Source organism: Corvus hawaiiensis, chromosome 2 (assembly GCF_020740725.1).
Source record: "Corvus hawaiiensis isolate bCorHaw1 chromosome 2, bCorHaw1.pri.cur, whole genome shotgun sequence".
Classification (NCBI taxonomy): Eukaryota; Metazoa; Chordata; class Aves; order Passeriformes; family Corvidae; genus Corvus; species Corvus hawaiiensis.
The window spans coordinates 73070105-73090491 of record NC_063214.1 but is presented as its reverse complement, the minus strand read 5'-3'; the positions used below and the strand labels follow the sequence as shown (position 1 = coordinate 73090491).

Below are 20387 nucleotides of genomic sequence, written 5' to 3'. Positions count from 1 at the left end.
TTTGTGAAGCGCTTTAAAACGTGGCACTAAACTCGTAGACGTTGCACACGCAGTTTCTCCAGCGTGTGAGCCCCTCGGGCTGTGCAAGGGGGTCTCTGCAGGGGGGAGTACCCCGTACTCAGCTACTGGGAGTGAGCCTCGGGCAGGACAGCGGGGAAGTGCCCCTCTTCCTCCCAATTGTCCTCCAGCAATGCCCATACATCTTGTAACAACCCTCCTGAAAAATTGTTTCAAATCCCGCAAAGGTGCTTCTTTAGGCTGCCAAGTCAGCCTGGTACAAGACAAGGGGGAGGTCGCAGGGCACACAGCCTGGTCGGTACTGTGCGCATACTGTGCACATACGGTGCGCCCTTCGGCCGGGCGGGACTCCTGACAGGGGTGATGGGAGGCTCCGGGAGGCTCCGGGTGGCTCCGGGAGGCCGGCGGGCGGGGGGGCTGGGCCGGGCTGCGCTGGGGGAGGAGGACGCGGGTGGGGTCTGGCTGTGACTGATGGGCCAGATGCGGTTGAATGTTTTAGAAAAGGGGGGGCCTGCGCCGCCGGCGCGACTTTAGCCACGGGGTCTGGTGCGCGGCTGACGGACACCGGGCTCTGCCGCAAGCGCCCGTCCCTCGAGCGGAGCGCCCATCGCTGGCGAGCGGCGGCAGCCGGGCCCGGGCGGGGACGCGGAGCGCGGCGACAGCCGGCGGAGCGTGTTTGCCTTGCCTGGCCGGCGGGCGGGGAGGATCGGCTCGGCTCCGCTCGGCGAGGTGAGGGGGAGACGAGCGGGGCACAGAGCGGGGCCACACCGAGCAGGTCCGGCCGGAGTGGGCTGCTGGCCCCGGCCGCCGCCGCACAGGTTTTCGGCCCGGCGCTGCTCTGCCGGCTGAGCCGCCCGCGGAGCCTGCCCACCGCCCGGGGGAAGGCAGCGCCCCGGCCCCGTCCCTGGCCCCGGGGCGGCGAGCGGCGGGGCACGGTGTCCCCGCAGCTGACGCCCTGTCCCCTCTCTCCGCGCAGGTCGGCGCTGACGGCGGCGGGGGCAGTCTGCCGTGCCGCACAACCATGCCCGCCCTCCTCGTCCTCCTGCTGCTCCTCAGCTGCCGCGCCGCCGCCGAGGACGACGGCTCCCTGCTCCGGCCGGGCCCGGGCAGGCAGAGCGCGGCCGCCGCGCCCCCGACGGCCGCGACCCCCGAGCACAACGCGTCCCGCCCGGCCGCGCTGCCCAAGGGCGCGGGGGCGGCTGGCGGGCGGCCGCGCCCGGCTTCGCCCCCCATGTGCACGGGGCAGACGGAGATCAAGGAGACTTTTAAGTACATCAACACGGTCGTGTCCTGCCTGGTCTTCGTCCTGGGCATCATCGGCAACTCCACGCTGCTGCGGATCATCTACAAGAACAAGTGCATGAGGAACGGCCCCAACATTCTCATCGCCAGCTTGGCTTTGGGCGACCTGCTCCACATCATCATTGACATCCCCATCAATGTCTACAAGGTGAGGAGGGGCCGGGGTAGCGGGCGCGGGGGTGCGGCGGTCACCCCTCGGTGCTCCTTTCCAGCCCCCGCAGATACCCGTCCCCGCCGAGGGGAGATGCGTCCCTGCCTGGTTGGGAGACACCCGTGGACTTCACCTCACGCCAAAACCCTGCCGGAGGGTGGTATTTTGGTCAGATGTGGTCGCAGATGGCACTCTCTCTGTCTTCAGTCCCATCCCTCTCAGCGTTCCAGGCTGGGAATGAGGCAAGAGCGGCCAAGCTCTGATAATCACCTGGAAACAGGTGCTGTCGCAGGGATAAAGGAAGTAAATGCAATAGATAACTGTTCAGTGGGTTAGTCGAGGAATAGAGGGGAGGCACAGAAGACCCTCTCCTGTGGGTACCATTTGGTCCCTTGTGCTCAGCTGCGGCAAGCTTGGTCATGATACTTCTTCACATGGGTCTGTAAAGTCCCTTTTGGCACGGGGGCTTTTCCAGGAGGAACCAAGATCGTTCAGCTGAACGGTTTAATACATCTCTTGGTTAGGAGGCACGATGCTTTCCCGAGCTGTGAACCCTTTCCCTCCCTTTGCCAGTGTTGCAGCAGGGGCAGCCGAGAGGGAATGAGCCACACCTGCTCCTCTTGCAGCTTCAGTAGTCTGTGTTTTGACTTGATAAGCCTTGCCACGGAGGGAATACAACCGCTGTTTTTCTTTACCCAGCTTGTGCCATCCATTTGTCCTTAGGAATTAGTTGGGCAGTTGAATCCAGCCTCTAGTTGTAATCTCGCACTCTTTGGAGGTGTACTGGAAATAACAGAGCTCCTTCTGCTTTGAAAGTTTACAGTCTGGATCCCTGAGCACCCATCAGTGACTTCATAAAGTGAATAGAAGAGTCTTTATCTATCACCTTCTCTTCACTTTGTATGCATGATTGTAAACTAGGGGTTGTTACTTGTACTTTTAGAAAGATACGTTGAAGGGGCAGATTTTGAGTCCATAATAATTACTCCCAGAAGCTGCTGAAATGAGAGAATCTTCTCTCTTTATCCTTTTAAAGTATTTAGGTATTACAAAGCAGGGAATGTCATCATTGTGTTAAATTCCAGTTAATTTGGATTACATAAGAGTTCTTAGATTTGAAGTTTCAGTGATTTTTATACTATACACTCTCTTAATACTTGAGAGAGGAGTGTGCTCTTTTGAATGAAGGTGGAATTCAGAAAACAACAGCTTTTAAAATATGTTTCTGTAAAAAAATGTATTGAGCAAAAAGATTTTCTTCTGTTCTCAGAAAAATCAAAAAGACAAAATCAATAACAGCTGCTCATCAGAAGAGTTTGCAATGTCTGTGATACTATTTCAAAAGTAATGTTAAGATGCAGTAATATACCTCAGTTCTTATCTTGATTGAATGTCACCAAGTATATCATTATGAGTAGGCTGGAGCAGGAGGAATAAAGGGTCAGATTGCTAACCAATAAATATTACACCAGCTGCAAGTATGGGATTTTTATTGTGCTATTGATAATGCTAGGAGTTGTGCAATAGCTCCCAGGTGCTAAATCTCTCACACTGCCACTCATCTTTTTGAAGAGCTCATAATCATTTTATATTATCCCGTATAATAATGAGTGAAATATTTGCTATTTTAAGACACAACTTTTGAATAAATGCAAGTTAAAAAAAACCAAACAAAAAACAAACAAAACCCCACCTATTAGATATTGTGTTTATTTAATCAAAATTTTGTGGGCAGTTTGAGTTGATGATAATTTTTTATCAACTCTACAACCCATTTCATTCCAGAGCAACACAGAGAATACATACAACGTGATAAAAAATTGGCTTCCATTACTCAGCAGTAGAAGAAGCAAAGGCTTCCTCAGTAAATCAAGTATACTTAGCAATTGTAACTTGCAGTTTGAAACAATTTAAGACAGGATGAAAGAGCTCCAGATTCAGAATTTGCTACCAGATCCTCAGTAAGGCAGCTGCATGAAAAAGAGTGTGAGAGAATTTCTCACGTTAATAAAATGCCAGCAGTTCTTTCCCCAGCACTTGCCCTAGAAAGTGTGAAAATGTCTATGAATGCTTTCCAGATGGATCTGTAGGAGACAATTCAAAAGCTGCACTAGAAGAAGCTTTTTATTAGGTATTAAAAGGGATGACTGCGGAAGATGTCCCCTGTGACTATTTAAGTGAATACATAAGTAGCTGAAAAAGTGCACAAATGAAAATTGACATCTTCTAAATCAAGGGCATGGAAAGAAAAACAGGTGTTATCTAGACAGGGAGGCAAATGCAGTCCAATGCATAAGATGCTAATTAGTCCATTGCACTTCCTAAATTGGATTATCATGCCATACGTTCAGTAGAAAATGGCAAGTATCAGAATCTGTCAGTCAGGAAACTGAGTATGAAATGAGGGCTTGAGGGGCGTTCAGTTCCAGCATGTAGAACCTGGCAGACCTTTTTCGCATTCTGAGTCCTGGTGAATGGTCTGGCTTTGCCTGGATCTCTGGGCTGCAGAATGGGAAACAGAGGAAAGTCTGAGACAATCATTCTGCAGTATGTAATGTTTTGACAGTGTAGATACTTTGCAAAATTGCTACTAATTGGATGTGCAGGTGATCCTGTGCTGCTCCACTAAACTGACTAAGTAAGCATGTCTTTGTTAATTTGAGGCCAGAAACATCAATTAAGGAGCAGAAGGATAGAGTAGGTGCTCAGTGAGCTTTTTATGTCCTTGTCTGCACTTAAATTTTGGAAGACAAGACAGTGGCAGCTTGTACACCTGAAAATACAGGTCTGCAGTTTCTGGACAGCTTATGCTGGCTTTCCCAAGTAAATAAAGTTGTTAAGTCCTGTTGTGCAAGACACCAAAACATCAGGACTGGAAATTCCAAGCTTGCACTAGCTTTGCCTCTCGTAGACTTAAAAAGCCTTAATCAAATCACACAATAATATGCTTTCTCTTCTGATACACAAACAACATCTCTCTCTTATTTTGTGATATTTATTCCTGTATATTAAATCCAATTTATTGTCATGTCCCAGTGGATTTTTAACAAGGGGAGCAATCTAGGCTCTGCACATTATTGTGTGGCATTCTGAAATCGAACTACCAACAAATGTCTGAGGAAGAATGTCTACCTGGCAATATTGTCATGGGTTCCTTTTTCTCAGAGCACAATGGAAGTGCAGAGAAAAAAATTTCCAGGGAAATTAAAAAATCTGGTCTTTATCCAAGCCGGTAATCAAGGGCCAGAGTCAGCTTTTCAGGCACTGATTTATTTTCAGGAATGTAATTTAGGGATTACATAAAAATTAAGCTTAACATAACATGGCATTATCAAGCACTGGAAATACAAGAAAGAGCAGATTAGGGACTCTATATACCATGCAGACACAAACTGGCTCCTTTTTCAATCCATCTATTCTCTGAAAAAGGCTCTGGAAAAGATTTCCATGGAAATTTATTTGTGACTTACCATGCAAGTACTTGTAGGCCGTGCACTGTGATAAAGCCAGCGTCTTCCTAACTTTCTAAATCAAGGTGCTTGTCTTTAGAAAGGAGTCTCATTATTCCATGTTAGAACTCTTGTCACTGGTTCTTCTGATGTTAAATAGTAGACATTTTATTGGGAGAAATGCATTATTGCCTTTCTTTCAACATCTGAACCACTTACTGGAGATCTCGCAAAGTTCATCTCAGAATTTCTTACACAAAGTTTATTATCTCTGACCATATTAAACTAGAAGTCTGTCTTGCCTAAGAACACTTTATGATGAACAAGTGCAGTGTATAGGCACTTAAGAAAGATCTGAATCGTCCAGTGGAGGAGCCTGTCTGGATTCTGCGGGCAATGGCGAGGAGGGGTAATTTTGTTCTGTATTTAGATGGGAACAGTCTACTCTAAAGTCAAGTATATGGAGTAGTGGAAATGTCTGAATGCTGTTAAAAGTACATATACATAGTTTTCATGGTGGATCTCCAAACTGAAGTAAGTTAGATGATGCTAGTATAGATTTGTAAATTTAAAGTAGGTTTTTTCAGTAGGTATACATTTGTTGTGTATACATTCACTTAAAAGATGCATGTGACAAATTTCAAAGCAAGTTTTCACCTGTTTTGGCTTTTTCTTCTACCCTGTGTTTATGCATCCCAATCTGACAGCAGCATGGCTTTCCAAGTGGTTACTTTTGATGCAGTCCTTTCACTGGGGTTGTGAAACTGCAGAATTTTTTTACTTTGACAGCACATTACGAGGTTTCTGTCATTTTCAAGATGACTGTATAAAATCACTTTATCTTAATTTTTTTTTAATTAAGTTTCTAAGCAGTAGTTATAATAAAGACACAAGTAAAGAAAGTAATTGCATGGCGCATATTAAGATTTTACTCTGCTTATTGGATAGATCAGTAAAGCATCTCTAGCTGAGCTTGAAAGCAGGAAATATATTTTCTTGTCTAGAGGGGAGATCCTCACCCTGACACAATTATTGCTAAATATTAATAAGTTTGTAATGTTGTCTGACTTATCCCTGACCATAACCTAAATTTCCTGGGCAAATTTTCTGTTTTGAAAAATGCTTGCTCCTATAAAATATCTGCATGACCTCCCCGTGTCAAAAAAATAAATCAGGTGAAAATCTACCAGTCATTTCAGAGATAAACTGAAAGACTGTTGCTTGTGAATTAGGTGTAGAGTTGCATGTCTGGTTTCTCTTGTACCTGCCGTTTATAAGGATGAAAATCAAGTCCAGTGTCCTGTGAACGAGACTTGCTGTGAACGCACAGCTTAGCGGAAGCACAAATTCCTGCTCTGCGTTTCCCATGTGCATTCACTGCTCGGGACTGGAACACTAACAGGAATATTCGCATGCTTTGCTGCTTCTTCCTGCCCAACTGCAGCCCATCAGCAGCAGTGGGCTGGAGCCAGGTATCAGCCTTCTGGCTGGGGACCACAGCAGCTGAGCCCTAGAGCAGTGTGCTATGCTTGTTCCAGCAGCAGATTGAGAACATCTTCCAGTTCTTGCACAACTAAGAGGAAGCAGAGGGGGAATTGTCATTCACAGGTGTGTCTGTGTGAGTCACAGCATCTCTTGGGGCTACTTTCATAGCTCTGCAGCTTGCACATCAGTTTAGGATCAGATCTGTCTGGTCTGAGAAAGGGTTGGCTAGGAGAGTATCAGATGTATTGGCTCTTTCAAGTATGATTTCACTTCATTCTGCAGTGTCTTCCCTTTCTGTTTGTTCTGTTTCATCTTAAACACTTAAACTCTGCTGCTCAGCAATTAGAACTTTGCCTGTGTAAAAAAAGTGACTAGAAAACATTGGAAAGGTCACTCGGAATACAGCCAGTGGTAGACTACTCTTGGCATCTTACTTACGAAAACACAACATCATTTTTCTCTTTGCTGCCACTTGGCAGTATCTCCTCTCATGGCTCCAGGTCATTTGTTATTTGTAAAATTACAATCTTTTTTACAGCTACCCTATTATGAATCATAAGAGAATCATTTCACTCATACAAAATTGCAATAGGCTACATCTGTACTTCACTAAGAATTATCATTGCTCCTGTCCACAAAGGTGATACTCCAAATACTTTACATTAGATCTTCACTGTACTTTAAGGCCTTATTTGAAGGGGATGGCAATACAGAGAACAAACAGAAACATCAAGGAAACATAGTTCAGCAATAAAAACATTCTTTTTTTCCTTAATGTTTTCAAGCTTTTGGTGTAAAGCATATCATTAACCACTTGCAATACCATGATAGGGAGACTTGTGACTCATGCATTAAAATGCTCAAATTTCACAATACATCAGCTGCAAGACATAAAGCACATGTTCTTGCAATCCAGTGCAGACAGCTGCATGTCCATTCTGCCCTGATATAAGCTCGCTGAATGAATGTTTTTATGTTTTGATAAACTGAAGCTAATGCACCCTTTCTCTCAGTAGCTAAATTCTCTCAACTAGCTAAATTCAGTCATGTGCCGTGCCTCTATAATCCCAAACTGGAGCTGGCTCAAATCCAGTCAGCTTGGAGCACAGGTGTGACCATCTGCACCTGAGAGATAAGTATTAGTTCAGCAAAATCTACAACATGTGGCTGAACTGCTGTGATTTTAGGGAAGAGAGACAGGGAGTGTCTTGTACTCACACCAGCTAGGTGTAAATAAAAGTTTTCAACAGAATCTGCCAATAGAGACTTGACCAAAGTTCTGCATTTCTGTTACAAAGAAAAGAATATTTTACTTCAAAGTGCTTTTTTAATGAGTTCTGTTTGGTCAATATACACACATGTACAATGTACAGTAGGCACCATAAATAAGTATACAATGTACTTGCTACCCAGTCCTTGATTTCTATAGCAAATAGATGTGAAAGGCTGGAGATTCACTGCCTGATTGATATAAATTAAATTAGTCCAGGTGTCATTGAGTTTTGTAGAGTGTACAGATAGAACACATGTAATTATTCACATTACAGTTTTCATAGTAGATTATTACTGTCACCGTCTTACAGCAATTCAGAAGTGTCAGGGAGAGGCTTTACAGAAAATACTTTAATTACAGATTATGTTATTTTCCCACATCACATAAGCAAAAGACACTGTATAGTTATTACAACCTCATCCCTACTCCCTCTGCTTTATTACTTTCTATAAAATTCTTGAGAAGCATAAATCGTTAGAATTTATTTCTCTGCTTCATTTCTGTAGAGGCATTATATTTATTGTCTTAGTTGAGAAGATTCATTGAAGAAATAGAAACCTGGGCCATGTTGCAGTTTGTCTACTGCTGTTCTTTTAAAGATTCCATTACAGCACATGGCTAAAGCAGGTATTTGGAGATATACTGGTATCTGAAAATACTGGTGGGCACTTCATAGGATTTCCAAAAGTCCATGGTCATGAAATGTTCTTAACATCCTTTGTGTTCAGATAAAATTATACTTAAATTATATCAGAACTCTTCAAAAAACTCTCATGGACCAAGTAAGTGTTTACCCTTAAATGGACATGCATGTTTGCATAAGGACTTTGCTGAACCAAACCAATGTGAGCAGGAAACTGTGGCTACCTTCAATTGTGGAATCATGGAATCATTAAGGTTGGCAAAGATCTCTAACATCATCAAGTCCAACCATCAACCTTGCACCACTGTGTTCATCCCTAAACCATGTCCCCAAGAGCCACATGTACATCTTTTTTTATCACTTCCCTGAGCAGCCCTTTCAGTGAAATTTTTTGTACCCAATGTAAACCCTCCCCTAGTACAACTTGAGGCATTACCTCTTCTCCTGTTGCTTCTTACTTGGAGAAGAGGCCAAGCCCCACTTTATTACAGCCTCCTTTCAGGCAGTTGTAAAGAACAACACGTCTCTTTTTCTCCAGACTAAACAGTCCCAGCTCCCTCAGTTGCTCCTCATGCAACTTATTCTCCAGACCCTTCACCAGCTTCGTTGCCCTTCTCTGAACAGACTGCAGCACCTTGGTGTCTTTGTTGTAGTGAGGGGCCCAGAACTGGACACAGCACTTGAGGTGTGGCCTCACCAGTGCCAAGTACAGGAGGACAAGCACTGCCCTGGCCCTTCTGACACAGGCCAGGATGCCATTGGCCTTCTTGGCCAGCTGGGCACACTGATGGCTCATGTTCAGCCAGGTATTGACTAGCACCCCCAGGTCGTTTTCTGACAGATCTTTCCAGCCACTTCCCAGCCACTCTTCCTGCCTATAGTGCTGCATGGGGCTGTTGTGACCCAGGTCTTGTTGAACCTCACACCCTTGGCCCATCAATCCAGCCTGTCCAGAACTCTCCTTAGAGGCTTTGTAGCCTTACTGGTTCCTAGAAACATCCACACAGTATGATGAGCTATTTCTTCTATTCTTACAACCCTGTTAAATGAGTTGTTTGAAGAGACCTGAGCCAAGGGAAAGATTTTCCAGACTCTTTTGGGTCGTCCTCATTCTTCCTTTTCCATTTTGTAGCTCTCTGTCTGCAACAGATTCCAAAGAGCTCATTTGAAGAAAGTTATGAAAAACAGAGATGGACTTAGATCATCTAACTAATTACAGAAACTCCAAAAGTTTACTCTTCTATATAACAATTGCGTCTATTTCTTGGCACAGCCCTTGTTGTGGAGAATGTTGTTTTAATGAAAACTGGAAGATTTGGCTGCTGCTGTGGTGTATTTGACCACTAAAGAACCTCACAGCAGATTTCAAAGGTTAAATGTTGATAAACTGAGGCTACAGATGTTTGTCTATTCATAGAATCAGCTGTGAGGAAGGTGCTTTCTGTGTCCAGTAAATCTTTTCCCCTAAATCAGGTAAAATGTGCAGCTGGGGATGTGACAAGATTTCCATTAAAGTGTATGATTCAAACTGTAAGCGAGCCAACCTGAAATTCATTCTGCTGCTTTATCTCTTCCTGAGCACTTACAGGTATGCTGAATGTGCAGATAGTCCTTTTGGTATTTTTATACAGAATATTGGAAAACTGGTCAATAAAGACCTTTAGTGAAGGATTCATCTGATCTGTCTTTACTTGCTGCAAAACATTTAGATCAAACTATCTGTCTGTGCTCCCTGAGTGTCCAGTGGGTCCTTTCATTTGTTTTCAGATGGTCAACTAGAAACTGTGAGGGATACATTTCTCTCCAGTGTTGCCTGACTTCTCAGCTGATGGAGCCTAGACACTAAACTTCAAATAAACCTCACCCCAGATACACACCTACTGGCTTTGTCCCTGTTCTGAACAGCCTCAAGTAATTTTCTGTATTTCTGGTCAAGGATGCGTTGTTTGGAACATGTAAGAAAAGCAACTCAAGGCAGATAAAGACAATTCAAAGAAGAGAAAGATCCTCACCTGTTCTGTCATTTTTTACCGTAAACACTAAGGTGATGAAGTTAGAAGCAAAAGGAGTGGAGTGTGCAGAGCTTAAGGAGGCAGGACTAAGACTTAATTGATACCCTCGTCCCACCAGGGAGTGACTACAAAGCTGCTGTCTAGCTTTTAGGACACACACCTCAGGGACTCTTTCATGAAAAGGTTCTTCTTGACTAAGTTTTGCATAGAATCATAAAATGGTTTGACTTGAACTTTAGAGATTGTCTAGGTTCAACCCCCATGACATGGGCAGGGACACCTTTCAGTGGACCAGGTTGCTCAATGCCCTGTCCAGCCTGGCCTGGAACACCTACAGAGATGGGGCATTCACAACATCTCAGATTAAAGCCATTCCCTCTTTGTTCTATCACTAAATGCCCTTGTAAAAAGTCTCTCTCCAGCCTTCTTTCATGCCCCTTTTAGGTACTGAAAAGTTGCTACAAAGTCTGGAGCCTTCTCCTCTCCAGTCTGAAAAAACCCCATTCACCCTGTCTTCATAGGACAAGACCTGGTGGAAAACAGTCAAGACAGAACTCCATGTTTCAGCATTGGGAATTATTTTTTTTTTAATAATTGTTTTCTTTTCACAGCTACTTGCAGAGGACTGGCCCTTTGGTGTCGAAATGTGCAAATTAGTGCCCTTCATTCAAAAGGCGTCGGTGGGCATCACAGTGCTGAGTTTGTGTGCCCTCAGTATAGATAGGTGAGACCCATTTTTCATTGAAGTCTCTAATTTCTTTTCTATATGGGCATTGGCTCAAATTCACCTTTCCACTCAGCTGATACAATGAAAAGAAAGGAAGTTAAACCAGGTGGGTTTTCTCATATTTTTAATTTGTAAATATGTGCTGTTGCTCCAGGTACCGAGCAGTCGCTTCTTGGAGTCGCATTAAAGGAATTGGAGTGCCAAAGTGGACTGCTGTGGAAATTGTCCTGATCTGGGTCATATCAGTGATACTGGCTGTTCCAGAAGCTATTGCATTTGACATGATTACGATGGAGTACAGGGGAAGGTATCTTAGAATCTGCTTGCTTCACCCCATGCAGAAAACATCTTTTATGATGGTAAGTCACTAACGTTTATAAAATCTCTTGGAAGAGTTCCTTGGACCTTTGCAGTGTTGTGTGGATTGTAATGTGCACAGGTGTATGTGACTTGTAGGTGAATATAATGTTCAAATGAATTACTGACATTTCTGAAGCATATTGGTTCAAAGAAGAGCATTCAGAAATCCTTGACTTTTTGTGGGCTTTGAACATCTTGCTGTCTTGTCCTTTTTTCTCATCTGTCACGTACACCTTACAGAGATGCTTTTCAGGACAGACTGACCAATCAGTTACAGCACACTTAGCAAAATGCTCAGCATTTAACTCCTAACTATGTTTTTGCTTTGCTTTTTTCTTTACAGTTTTACAAGCAAGCTAAAGACTGGTGGCTGTTCAGCTTTTACTTCTGTTTGCCGCTGGCTATCACAGCATTTTTCTATACTCTCATGACTTGCGAGATGTTACGAAAGAAAAGTGGGATGCAGATTGCTTTAAATGACCACTTAAAACAGGTAAAAAGTTATCCCTGTCCACTCTCTAACTGTAGACAGGATAACTAATAACTTTATTGATTTTCCGGCCACATCATTCTGTTCTTGTATGACTCTGGATTAAAAGCAAAGAGAACTTTCCTAGCAGTGGTGCTGCTGAACTCATATACATATGTATGTATCAGAAACCTGAGGTTTTAACTGACAATCACAAAATTGTTTCTTTCTTGTTTGGCTTTAATTTTTTCACGTTTTATAGGGTTTATTTCTTCTTTACAATGAGAGTTGGCTATTTTGTAGTGCAAACTGAAGTCATGCTCTAGTCTAGAAGGTGGTGCTACAAAACTGTTAATTATTTTGAAGCAAGTTCTTGCTGAACCCTAGTGAGGTTAGCAGAACAAAACATATTCTAGCATACATTCCAAGTTACTGGTGCACCAGACACAAACATCAGACATCACTAGAATTAAACTGTGTTTGTTCTATAATGTATATTTGTGCTCCTTTCCTCTTACCTGTTTAGAGCTGTAATTAGAATCTCTTGGGGCATTTAAAGTAAGACCTGAGATCAAAGCACAAGGAAATGCATTTGAAAATAAGCTGGTATTTTAAAGTGATAGGGGAGACAATTACATTCTTAATTTTAATTTAAATTATTGCTTAAATTAATGTTTTTCATATTATCACTCATACTTCTTGAAATGAGTTATATTGAATCAATGCAAGACATATAAAACAATAGAAAAGATTAAGTGCATATTCCGAGAAAATAAGCTATTTGATGTTTTCCTAAGTCCTATTTTGATAAGCTTTTTTATTGTGTTTATTGAACATTTGGATATTAGAAGACAACAACAATCCAGAGAGAGAGAAAAAAGGGAAAACTGTAACACTCTTCTGTCCAATTTTCTTTCTCAGAGACGTGAGGTGGCCAAAACTGTGTTCTGTCTGGTACTTGTTTTTGCCTTGTGTTGGCTCCCACTTCACTTAAGCAGAATCTTGAAACTCACTATTTATGATCAGAAGGACCCCAACAGATGTGAACTTTTAAGGTGAGAATACAAAAATAAAATGCCTGTACATTGTGGTCATTCTCCATAAGCATTTCCTATTGAGCTAGCTTACTCTGTGCATCTAGAGTTGTCCCTGCTTCTTCATCTGGGACCCTCCGGTTTCACTCCAATAGCAGACACAGAAAATTGTGAGGAATTCCCTCTCTTTTCCCCACCGTCCTTTTGATCCTTTTTGGGACTGTCCTGTCATGTGGTGCTATGAGAATAGAAGGGGAATTTCTGTCCCTATTTTCCCTTTCAACAGAACAGCTAGGATTCAATTAGTGCAAAAACAACCTTGTGAACATCTTCTTCCAAAAGTTAAGATGGTTGAGTCTTCTGAAATTACTTTCACAAGAATGGTGTTCTGCTTCAGACTTTATTGTTGAGTATAACTGTTACCTCCATGAGTTAATCCTGTTGGTTTAAGCCCCATTACCATTACATTTAATAGCTAGTCTTGTTTGAGTGAAGCTGAGTCCAATTTTCATAGTTGTAAACCTCTACTAAGCCTTTTCAAAGCAAATGAGAAGTGTCTCACTTTAATTCCCACACAGCTTTTTTCTCGTGATGGACTACATCGGTATTAATATGGCTTCACTGAATTCCTGCATCAATCCAATAGCTCTGTATTTGGTGAGCAAAAGATTCCAAAACTGCTTTAAGGTAAGTGGCTGCTGGCAGCTTCTCCTTTGGTTAAGAGATTATGTCAGCAGTAAAATTAATTCCTTAACATGCACAAAGTGTTTTAAACGGTCATTAAATTTTACTTTAAGTTTTAATTGGGCTACGGTAAATTTTCTCTCCCTCTCCTGCTGAAGCTCCATTGGAAGGAATTAAGGTTTGATGGGAACAAAAAGAGAAAGCAAAAGAGCAGAATGTACAATAAACCCTCTGGGGACCATGCTAATCAGTGCTACATCACTTCCTGACTGAAGCTGGCACCCAGCTACTTCCAGAGCACTGACGAAGCAGACTCGCCTGTGCTGCAGAGATTCACGTAGCCATATCCTCTGCATCCTGACAGGGAGGGTGCTGACCCTGGGCTCTCTCATCCTGACTGAGCACTTCAATCAGTCATGTAAGGCAGAGGGTGTAAATCTGTACTTGTCCCTTTCCAGCGCCAATGTTTTATGAGACAGACCTGGTCATAGTTCTGGCTTGGTCTGAGTGAGTAGAGCTGGGCACTAATTCTCCACACAGGATTTCAGGCTCTGGATTGCATAGGGTTTGCAGCCCACCAGTCCTTCAGCCTTCATGTCTACTTGGAAAATACCAAGATTTGGGCTTTTTTTGTGAACCCTTACCATCTTCAGACACTGTATCGGAGTCCTTACATTGCCAATGGAAAATTCTTAGATTTTTCTTTTCTTGCCAAGCATTTAACCACTGGCCACAGCTAGGGTTATTGTCTGGCTGTTTAAATTCCTTACTAGCAAGAGGAAAACATCTTTCAGTCAGAAGCCAGTCAGCTCTACATGTAGTAGTGTTAATGTATTTCCCACATAATTGTGACAGCACAGCTTGCAGAGGTGTTGGTCTTGTCTTCCCTGTCTATGCTGCTGGCTCCCTGAAAGAGTCACTGGAGCTGAGAGCACATAAGAGATCTCCAGCACCCTGAGCTTGGACGTAAGTGAGTATGAGGAAGGGACTTCCAGCACCCAAAGGCCAGAGAGGAGCATGAGAAGAAGGTCTGCAGTACAGCTAGTAAATGCATGAGTTGTATGTAGGTTTTCACCTTCTTCTACTGACTTCTCTTTTTTCCACCTCAGAACAATGAGCTAAATAGCAGCATCTTTCTTAGAAAGCACAGATGTGAATACATTTTTTCCCCAAGAAAGATAATCAGAGAAAGGACATCAAGGAGTCGTACTTTTATTTTCAGATGCATTTAGAATTGCAGACCAGATTTGAAGGGGTATGTGTGTGGCTGTTACTATGTATAACTACTCAGTAGAACTCTCACTGTACTCCAGCAGTAAGGTTGCTAATGGGGCCATTTGAGCAACTCAGACTTGAACCCCATTTCTTTGTTTTACGCTGTAATCCCAAAACAGCAGCTTGCACATTTGCCATTTCCTACTGTACCCTTGAGGAAGGGCAGCTTTTCAGTGCATTTTGCCAGATGTGCAAAAACAAAGTCATGTGAAGTGTTTATTTCTTTTATTTTAACAGTCATGCTTGTGCTGCTGGTGCCAATCCAAAGATCTGTTGTCCCTGGAGGAAAGGCAGTCCTGTTTAAAGTTCAAAGCTAATGATCACGGATATGATAATTTCCGCTCCAGTAACAAGTACAGCTCTTCGTAAAACAAGCATAAAAGGTATATTCTCTTACATTAATGCTGGTGCCTTTTTAAGTAAAAGTGGCGATTACTTTTAACAAGATGGTAACATCCAGAAAAATCTAGTTTTGTATTTGCACAAAAAAAAAGAACATTAAAGAAAATTGCCCTAAAACTGTGTCATGTTGAAAATCACGGACATTTATGAAATCATCATTTATGGAACATGAAGAAAGGCATAGAAAGAACAAGTCATTGTTAGCACTTGAATACTTCTGAATCAGCACTTCCAAATGATCCCCACTTCCTGTACATTAAGCGATCGTTTGTATTCTCTGTAACAGTTGTAGGAACTGAAGTCACAGCAATTATTAAGCAGCATAATATAAAGTTAATTGGATCAAAGCCATTATTATATGTAACTCAATGTATTATCTTTTCTAAAGCAAATTAACCACCATCACTATTGTGAGGTTTTTTTAAATAAAACATGAAATACTTTGTAATAGAAATCTAAATGTTAAAAAGTAGAATTTTTATCAGGTATATTATAGAGGTAGCTACTGAAAATATTAAAGGATGCAGTAAAGTCAAAAGTGCATTTTACTTTGATGATTGTTTTTACCTATTATTGCTAGAAGGAACCTCCCTAGGGCTCTATAAATTCCTTTCTGTAGCCACTGTGCGTCTTCAGTGCATTTGGCAGCACTTTGGGTGTGAGTATTTGTGTTTACTGATAGCAAAGGAGAGAAAAACACACCAAAAGCAAAAAATTAATACTACTAGAAACATACAGACAACAGCCTTTTTAGCTGAAAACAAATGGATTGTATCTTGTGTAAATGTGGGCATTCCAGATCTTGATGGTTCTTTACTGGAGATACTTTTGTGACGATTTCCAACTGTTTTTGCAATCCAAATACCATCTTAGGGCAAAATTTTTTAGAAATAGCAGGTGGGGAAAAATGTAACCAAGGTTAAAAGAGAGAATTTGAACTTTCTATCTGCATTTAGATTTAAATCTTCATAAAGAAAATAATTCATGAACTGTACTTCTAGAGAACAGTACTATGTAGCTTACTCATCTTCATACTATTTTAAAATATATTCTACTTCCGTAGTTCAATATTTATGGGCATAAGAAGATGTGTGATTAGTTTCTGCTTCTGTAAATAGTGTAGTGAAATGTAATTAATTGTAAAGTATTAAGATATGGGCAGGACCCTGTAAGAACAGAAAAAGATAAAGATGCCTGTAGTAAACATGATGTGTGTTGCCAGGAGCAATGCATATTTTGTATATACAAGACAGGTTATTCTTTGACTTTTCATTTCCTATTAATTTGTTACAGATCTCCCCAAAGACTTATTAACATATTTCATGCACTAAGGCATGAGTTTTTCAAGAAAAATTGTCATATATGCAAACATGCTTTTATGAAAGACATGTTTTCAAAAGGCTTGGTATTTTATTATAATAAAATTATTTATCAAAACTCAGGAATTTTTTTATTTTAAATTTCCAGATCTCACATGTAAGGATTTTTACCTTTTTATTTTCCAGTCTTGATTAACTTCCAATATTTTACAAAAGTGCCTTAAATGTGCTCAGGATGAAAACAGCTTCCATTAAAATGTTCAGCTGATGTTACCTTAGATGGGTTTCTGACTTTAGGTAGCTACAGCTACCTTGCAGACAGCTAAAAACTGGGTGGTGAGCCCCATTCCTGGTGTTGCCCCCATCAAAAGCTGGTAAGTGAATGCTTGTATAATCAAGCTGAGGAGGACCTCTGCACATGCATTTGAGCATGAGCACGTGTGTGTTTGTGTGTGTGTGTGCAAGCGTGTGTGTTGTCTACCATAAGGTTGCTGTTACTGTCTTGCTGCAGCACATCCACTCAGCTGCTATAATGCTGAACTTTTATAAATATAAATCTATTTTAAGTTTCCTTCTTTACATTTTTACCTTAATTTTCATGGTAACTTTCTCACAGTAAGCCATGAATATCACTTCCTGTCAGCCTACCTGCATCTATTTCTGTGAAATGCATTTCATCTGTTAAGGATGAATAATCAGTGAAATCCTAGATTTGATACTGATCAGTGTTATTTTCCTCAAGTTATATCATTACAATATTGTACATGTATATTATTATTTTTATTTAAAATATAGCTGTTGTATTGGCGACTGTGTAACATACTTTTCATTTTTTCCTGGACTAATTCTTTGTTAAGTCCTGCTAAGTCAGATATTCAGGTTTTCAAATAAAGACCATATATACTGTCCCTTTTTTGGGCTCATATATAAATATTAGTACACTCTTTGTCATTTTTTCAGTATTATTCAAAGCACTATTTTTATTGAAGCTTTCATTTCCTATAATAAAAAATTTCAAAACTTCTGTTCTTATACAGAATATATATTAAATCCCTTAATACTCCACACAGGTGTTTTCTGAAATCCTCAGTACAGGTCTTTTCCTCCACTCACTGAAATCAGTAAACATTTAACCATTCAATTCAGTTCAAGCAGAATTAGGGCCTAACATAGCTCTTTAAAAAATCTGACATTTGCTACTTTGAACAACAACCAAAAAAGCTACATTCATTTTTTTTTTCAGGAGTCGATTAGAAAACATAGGAAAAGAGGGTAAAATCAGCTTTTGGGGAAAAACATCCAGTCTAAGGCTCTCTAATCCTCAAATGGGGTCACAGGTCACAGAACAATTGCACAGAGACACAGGCATCTTTATAGGAGTGCTTGCCCAGAGTGGTGTGACAGTAAGAGTTATCTGTCCCAGTGGTCTGAAGAGTTCACACAGAATGGCTCAAGGTGAAAAAAACAACTTATAAGAGACTACATCACAACTCTGTGTTTTGGCCTTCAGACAGCAGTTAGATTTTAGTTCCCCAGCTGCTCTGAATTCAGCCTAAACTGAACTGAAACACTGGTACTACACCTCAGAGAATCAAATGCAAAAGTTGTTGGTTGTGGAGTGTCTGCTGTGAGCTGTGACATTTCAGTGTCCCAAACAGCTCTTGATCGAGACACAGCTGGCTTAGCAAGAGAATGTTGTATGTACTGAAATAATGTTTAAAGGAATTTTTTTAATTGTTCTGTATAGCTGTGTAAAATAATTCTATATTTCATTTTCTGTGATGACTTAAAATAGCAACTTCTGTAGTTCAAGCAGAGTAAACATTCTAAATTACCAATAAAATATTTGTAATTTTGATTCATTTCAAAAAGATGTCTGACCTTTTTTCTCCTAGGGGGTCCCATTTAATTGTTAAACAGTGACATTGATGTCAAAAGAAGCAAGCAATCCTAATCTAAATATCAAAGCTTTTGGGTAGGATGGTTTTATATAGCTGTTTGAAAATTGGAGAGAGTTCAGACTTGCATATGCATTGCAAAATTGTCTGATGTTTATTGGAACAATCATTCCTATCTTTGCTCCGCTTGTTTTTGCTCAGAATGTCAGTCGCAATCTCTTCTCTACACACCCTTATATAGTCAAAAATTCTCTTGTGTTTGGGACATCACAAATAAAAGGCAAGAAGCTTTTAGTTCATTAATTTAGAAGTGTATGCACTCAGTGCTGGAATATGTTACATGAAAACCATCATCCCTTTGTGTGCTGACAGTGTAATTTTGTGCATATTTTAATTTACCTTTCTTGAAGCAGTGGAAAACTGTATTGGGCTAAATATGCCTCAACTGGTCAAATATATGACTTTATTTGCTTGTGGTACATGTACATCCCAAAGTGTGTTTGATACTACTGCTGGTTTTGTTCCAAATACTTAAGTTTCCTTCCGTTTACTTGGTGGCCTGTTGCATCCACATAGATTTGTCTTTTTTCATGGTCCCAGGACCTTTAGCACATAGTTTCAAGTTTCCTGTGCCTGGAAGAGAAGCACCTGTAGCAATGAGATCCCTTGTAAGTAAATGTTCTGCTCAGTATCTCTCGTGGCCTCTTCACTTCCTTTCCCTTTATCCCTGTGGTCCAAGGTCTTCACCAACCACTCGTTATGAGGAAACACTTTTTGCATATTTCTTTTAAGATCTTACAGCCTTCTACAGGTATGCCAGAGCTGCAGGTTGTTGTCAGTTTTCTAAACATGCTGGAGCTTTCCCAACATCGTGCATGTACATATATCTTGCATTCTTCAAACACTGACTTACTCTGACCACTCTTGAGCAGGGCAGATTTGGCACTTTGGTGTTGGTGGGGCAGGATGGTCCAACTGGTAACCTGTGGCTGGCTCTGGTCCACAGAGTGGTTCACATTTTATTGCACTCTCCTGCAGCCTGCTGCTCTGACCACCACAGTCTTGTACTCTGCTCAAAAAGGCAATGGAGTTCTCCATGTACATGCTGTGCTCTTGGGTTCAAGTTTCTAAGCCAAGTTGCTGAACACTTCAGAAGACCAAGGCAGACAAAAGGACTTAAAAGTGCAGTCATTAAATAAAACCGTGACATCTCTTTGGTCTTGTCAGTCTTCCTACATACTGTCATTTAGCTGTGTAGGAGGTCCCAAAGCTCAGTGTCACCAGTGAAAAGGCACCACACCCCCCCCCCCACCCCTTTTTCTTACTATCAGTAAGAAAAATTTACTGTAATGTAAAGTAAAACCTTCAGAAATTACTATTTTACCTTAGTGATCAGTATCCTAAACCTTCATTAAATCATTGTGACAATCCAAGGATGTCCTGATTGTGGGAGGAAGTATCTGAAAGGAGTTTTAAAGTACAAGGTGGCAAGTAGCCAGACACATCAATATCTACATGATACCCATCAGTAGATATCTTCAGTGTTGCTATAAAACTTTGCATCCTCTGTAGCCACCCTAGAGGCTTTGGAAAAAAGTGGGAGTCAAATCCTGAAACCCAGTAAAACCTGAAAGGACACACTGATAAGGAGTTAGGGTAACCAGACCTCCATCACAAACCACATCCTCCAGAAGCTGCTTCAATTTGTTTTGCTCTTGGGTGAGTGGGATGAGGGGAAGCATTTGCTGCCTTTTTAAATTTTCATGATAATTCATTTCCCAAAGTTTGTGTGGATTACCCTGAAGAGGGTACAAGCTGGATTACCCCGAAGAAACAGATCAATGGTGAAACCAAGGTAGTCAGATGATGGCTCTCCTTTGAAGCTA

General features: G+C 41.5%; 1 protein-coding gene across 1 annotated transcript; it reads left to right on the top strand.

Moving 5' to 3' along the window:
• The first annotated feature begins 515 nt into the window (after positions 1-515).
• Positions 516-18474, top strand: EDNRB (endothelin receptor type B). The gene is made up of 8 exons (XM_048295667.1): positions 516-747; positions 995-1468; positions 10945-11057; positions 11215-11419; positions 11764-11913; positions 12811-12944; positions 13502-13610; positions 15120-18474. Exons 2-8 carry the CDS (start codon positions 1040-1042, stop codon positions 15249-15251), a joined length of 1272 nt encoding a protein of 423 aa, XP_048151624.1. The 5' UTR covers positions 516-747; positions 995-1039; the 3' UTR covers positions 15252-18474.
• The last annotated feature ends 1913 nt before the right edge of the window (positions 18475-20387 follow it).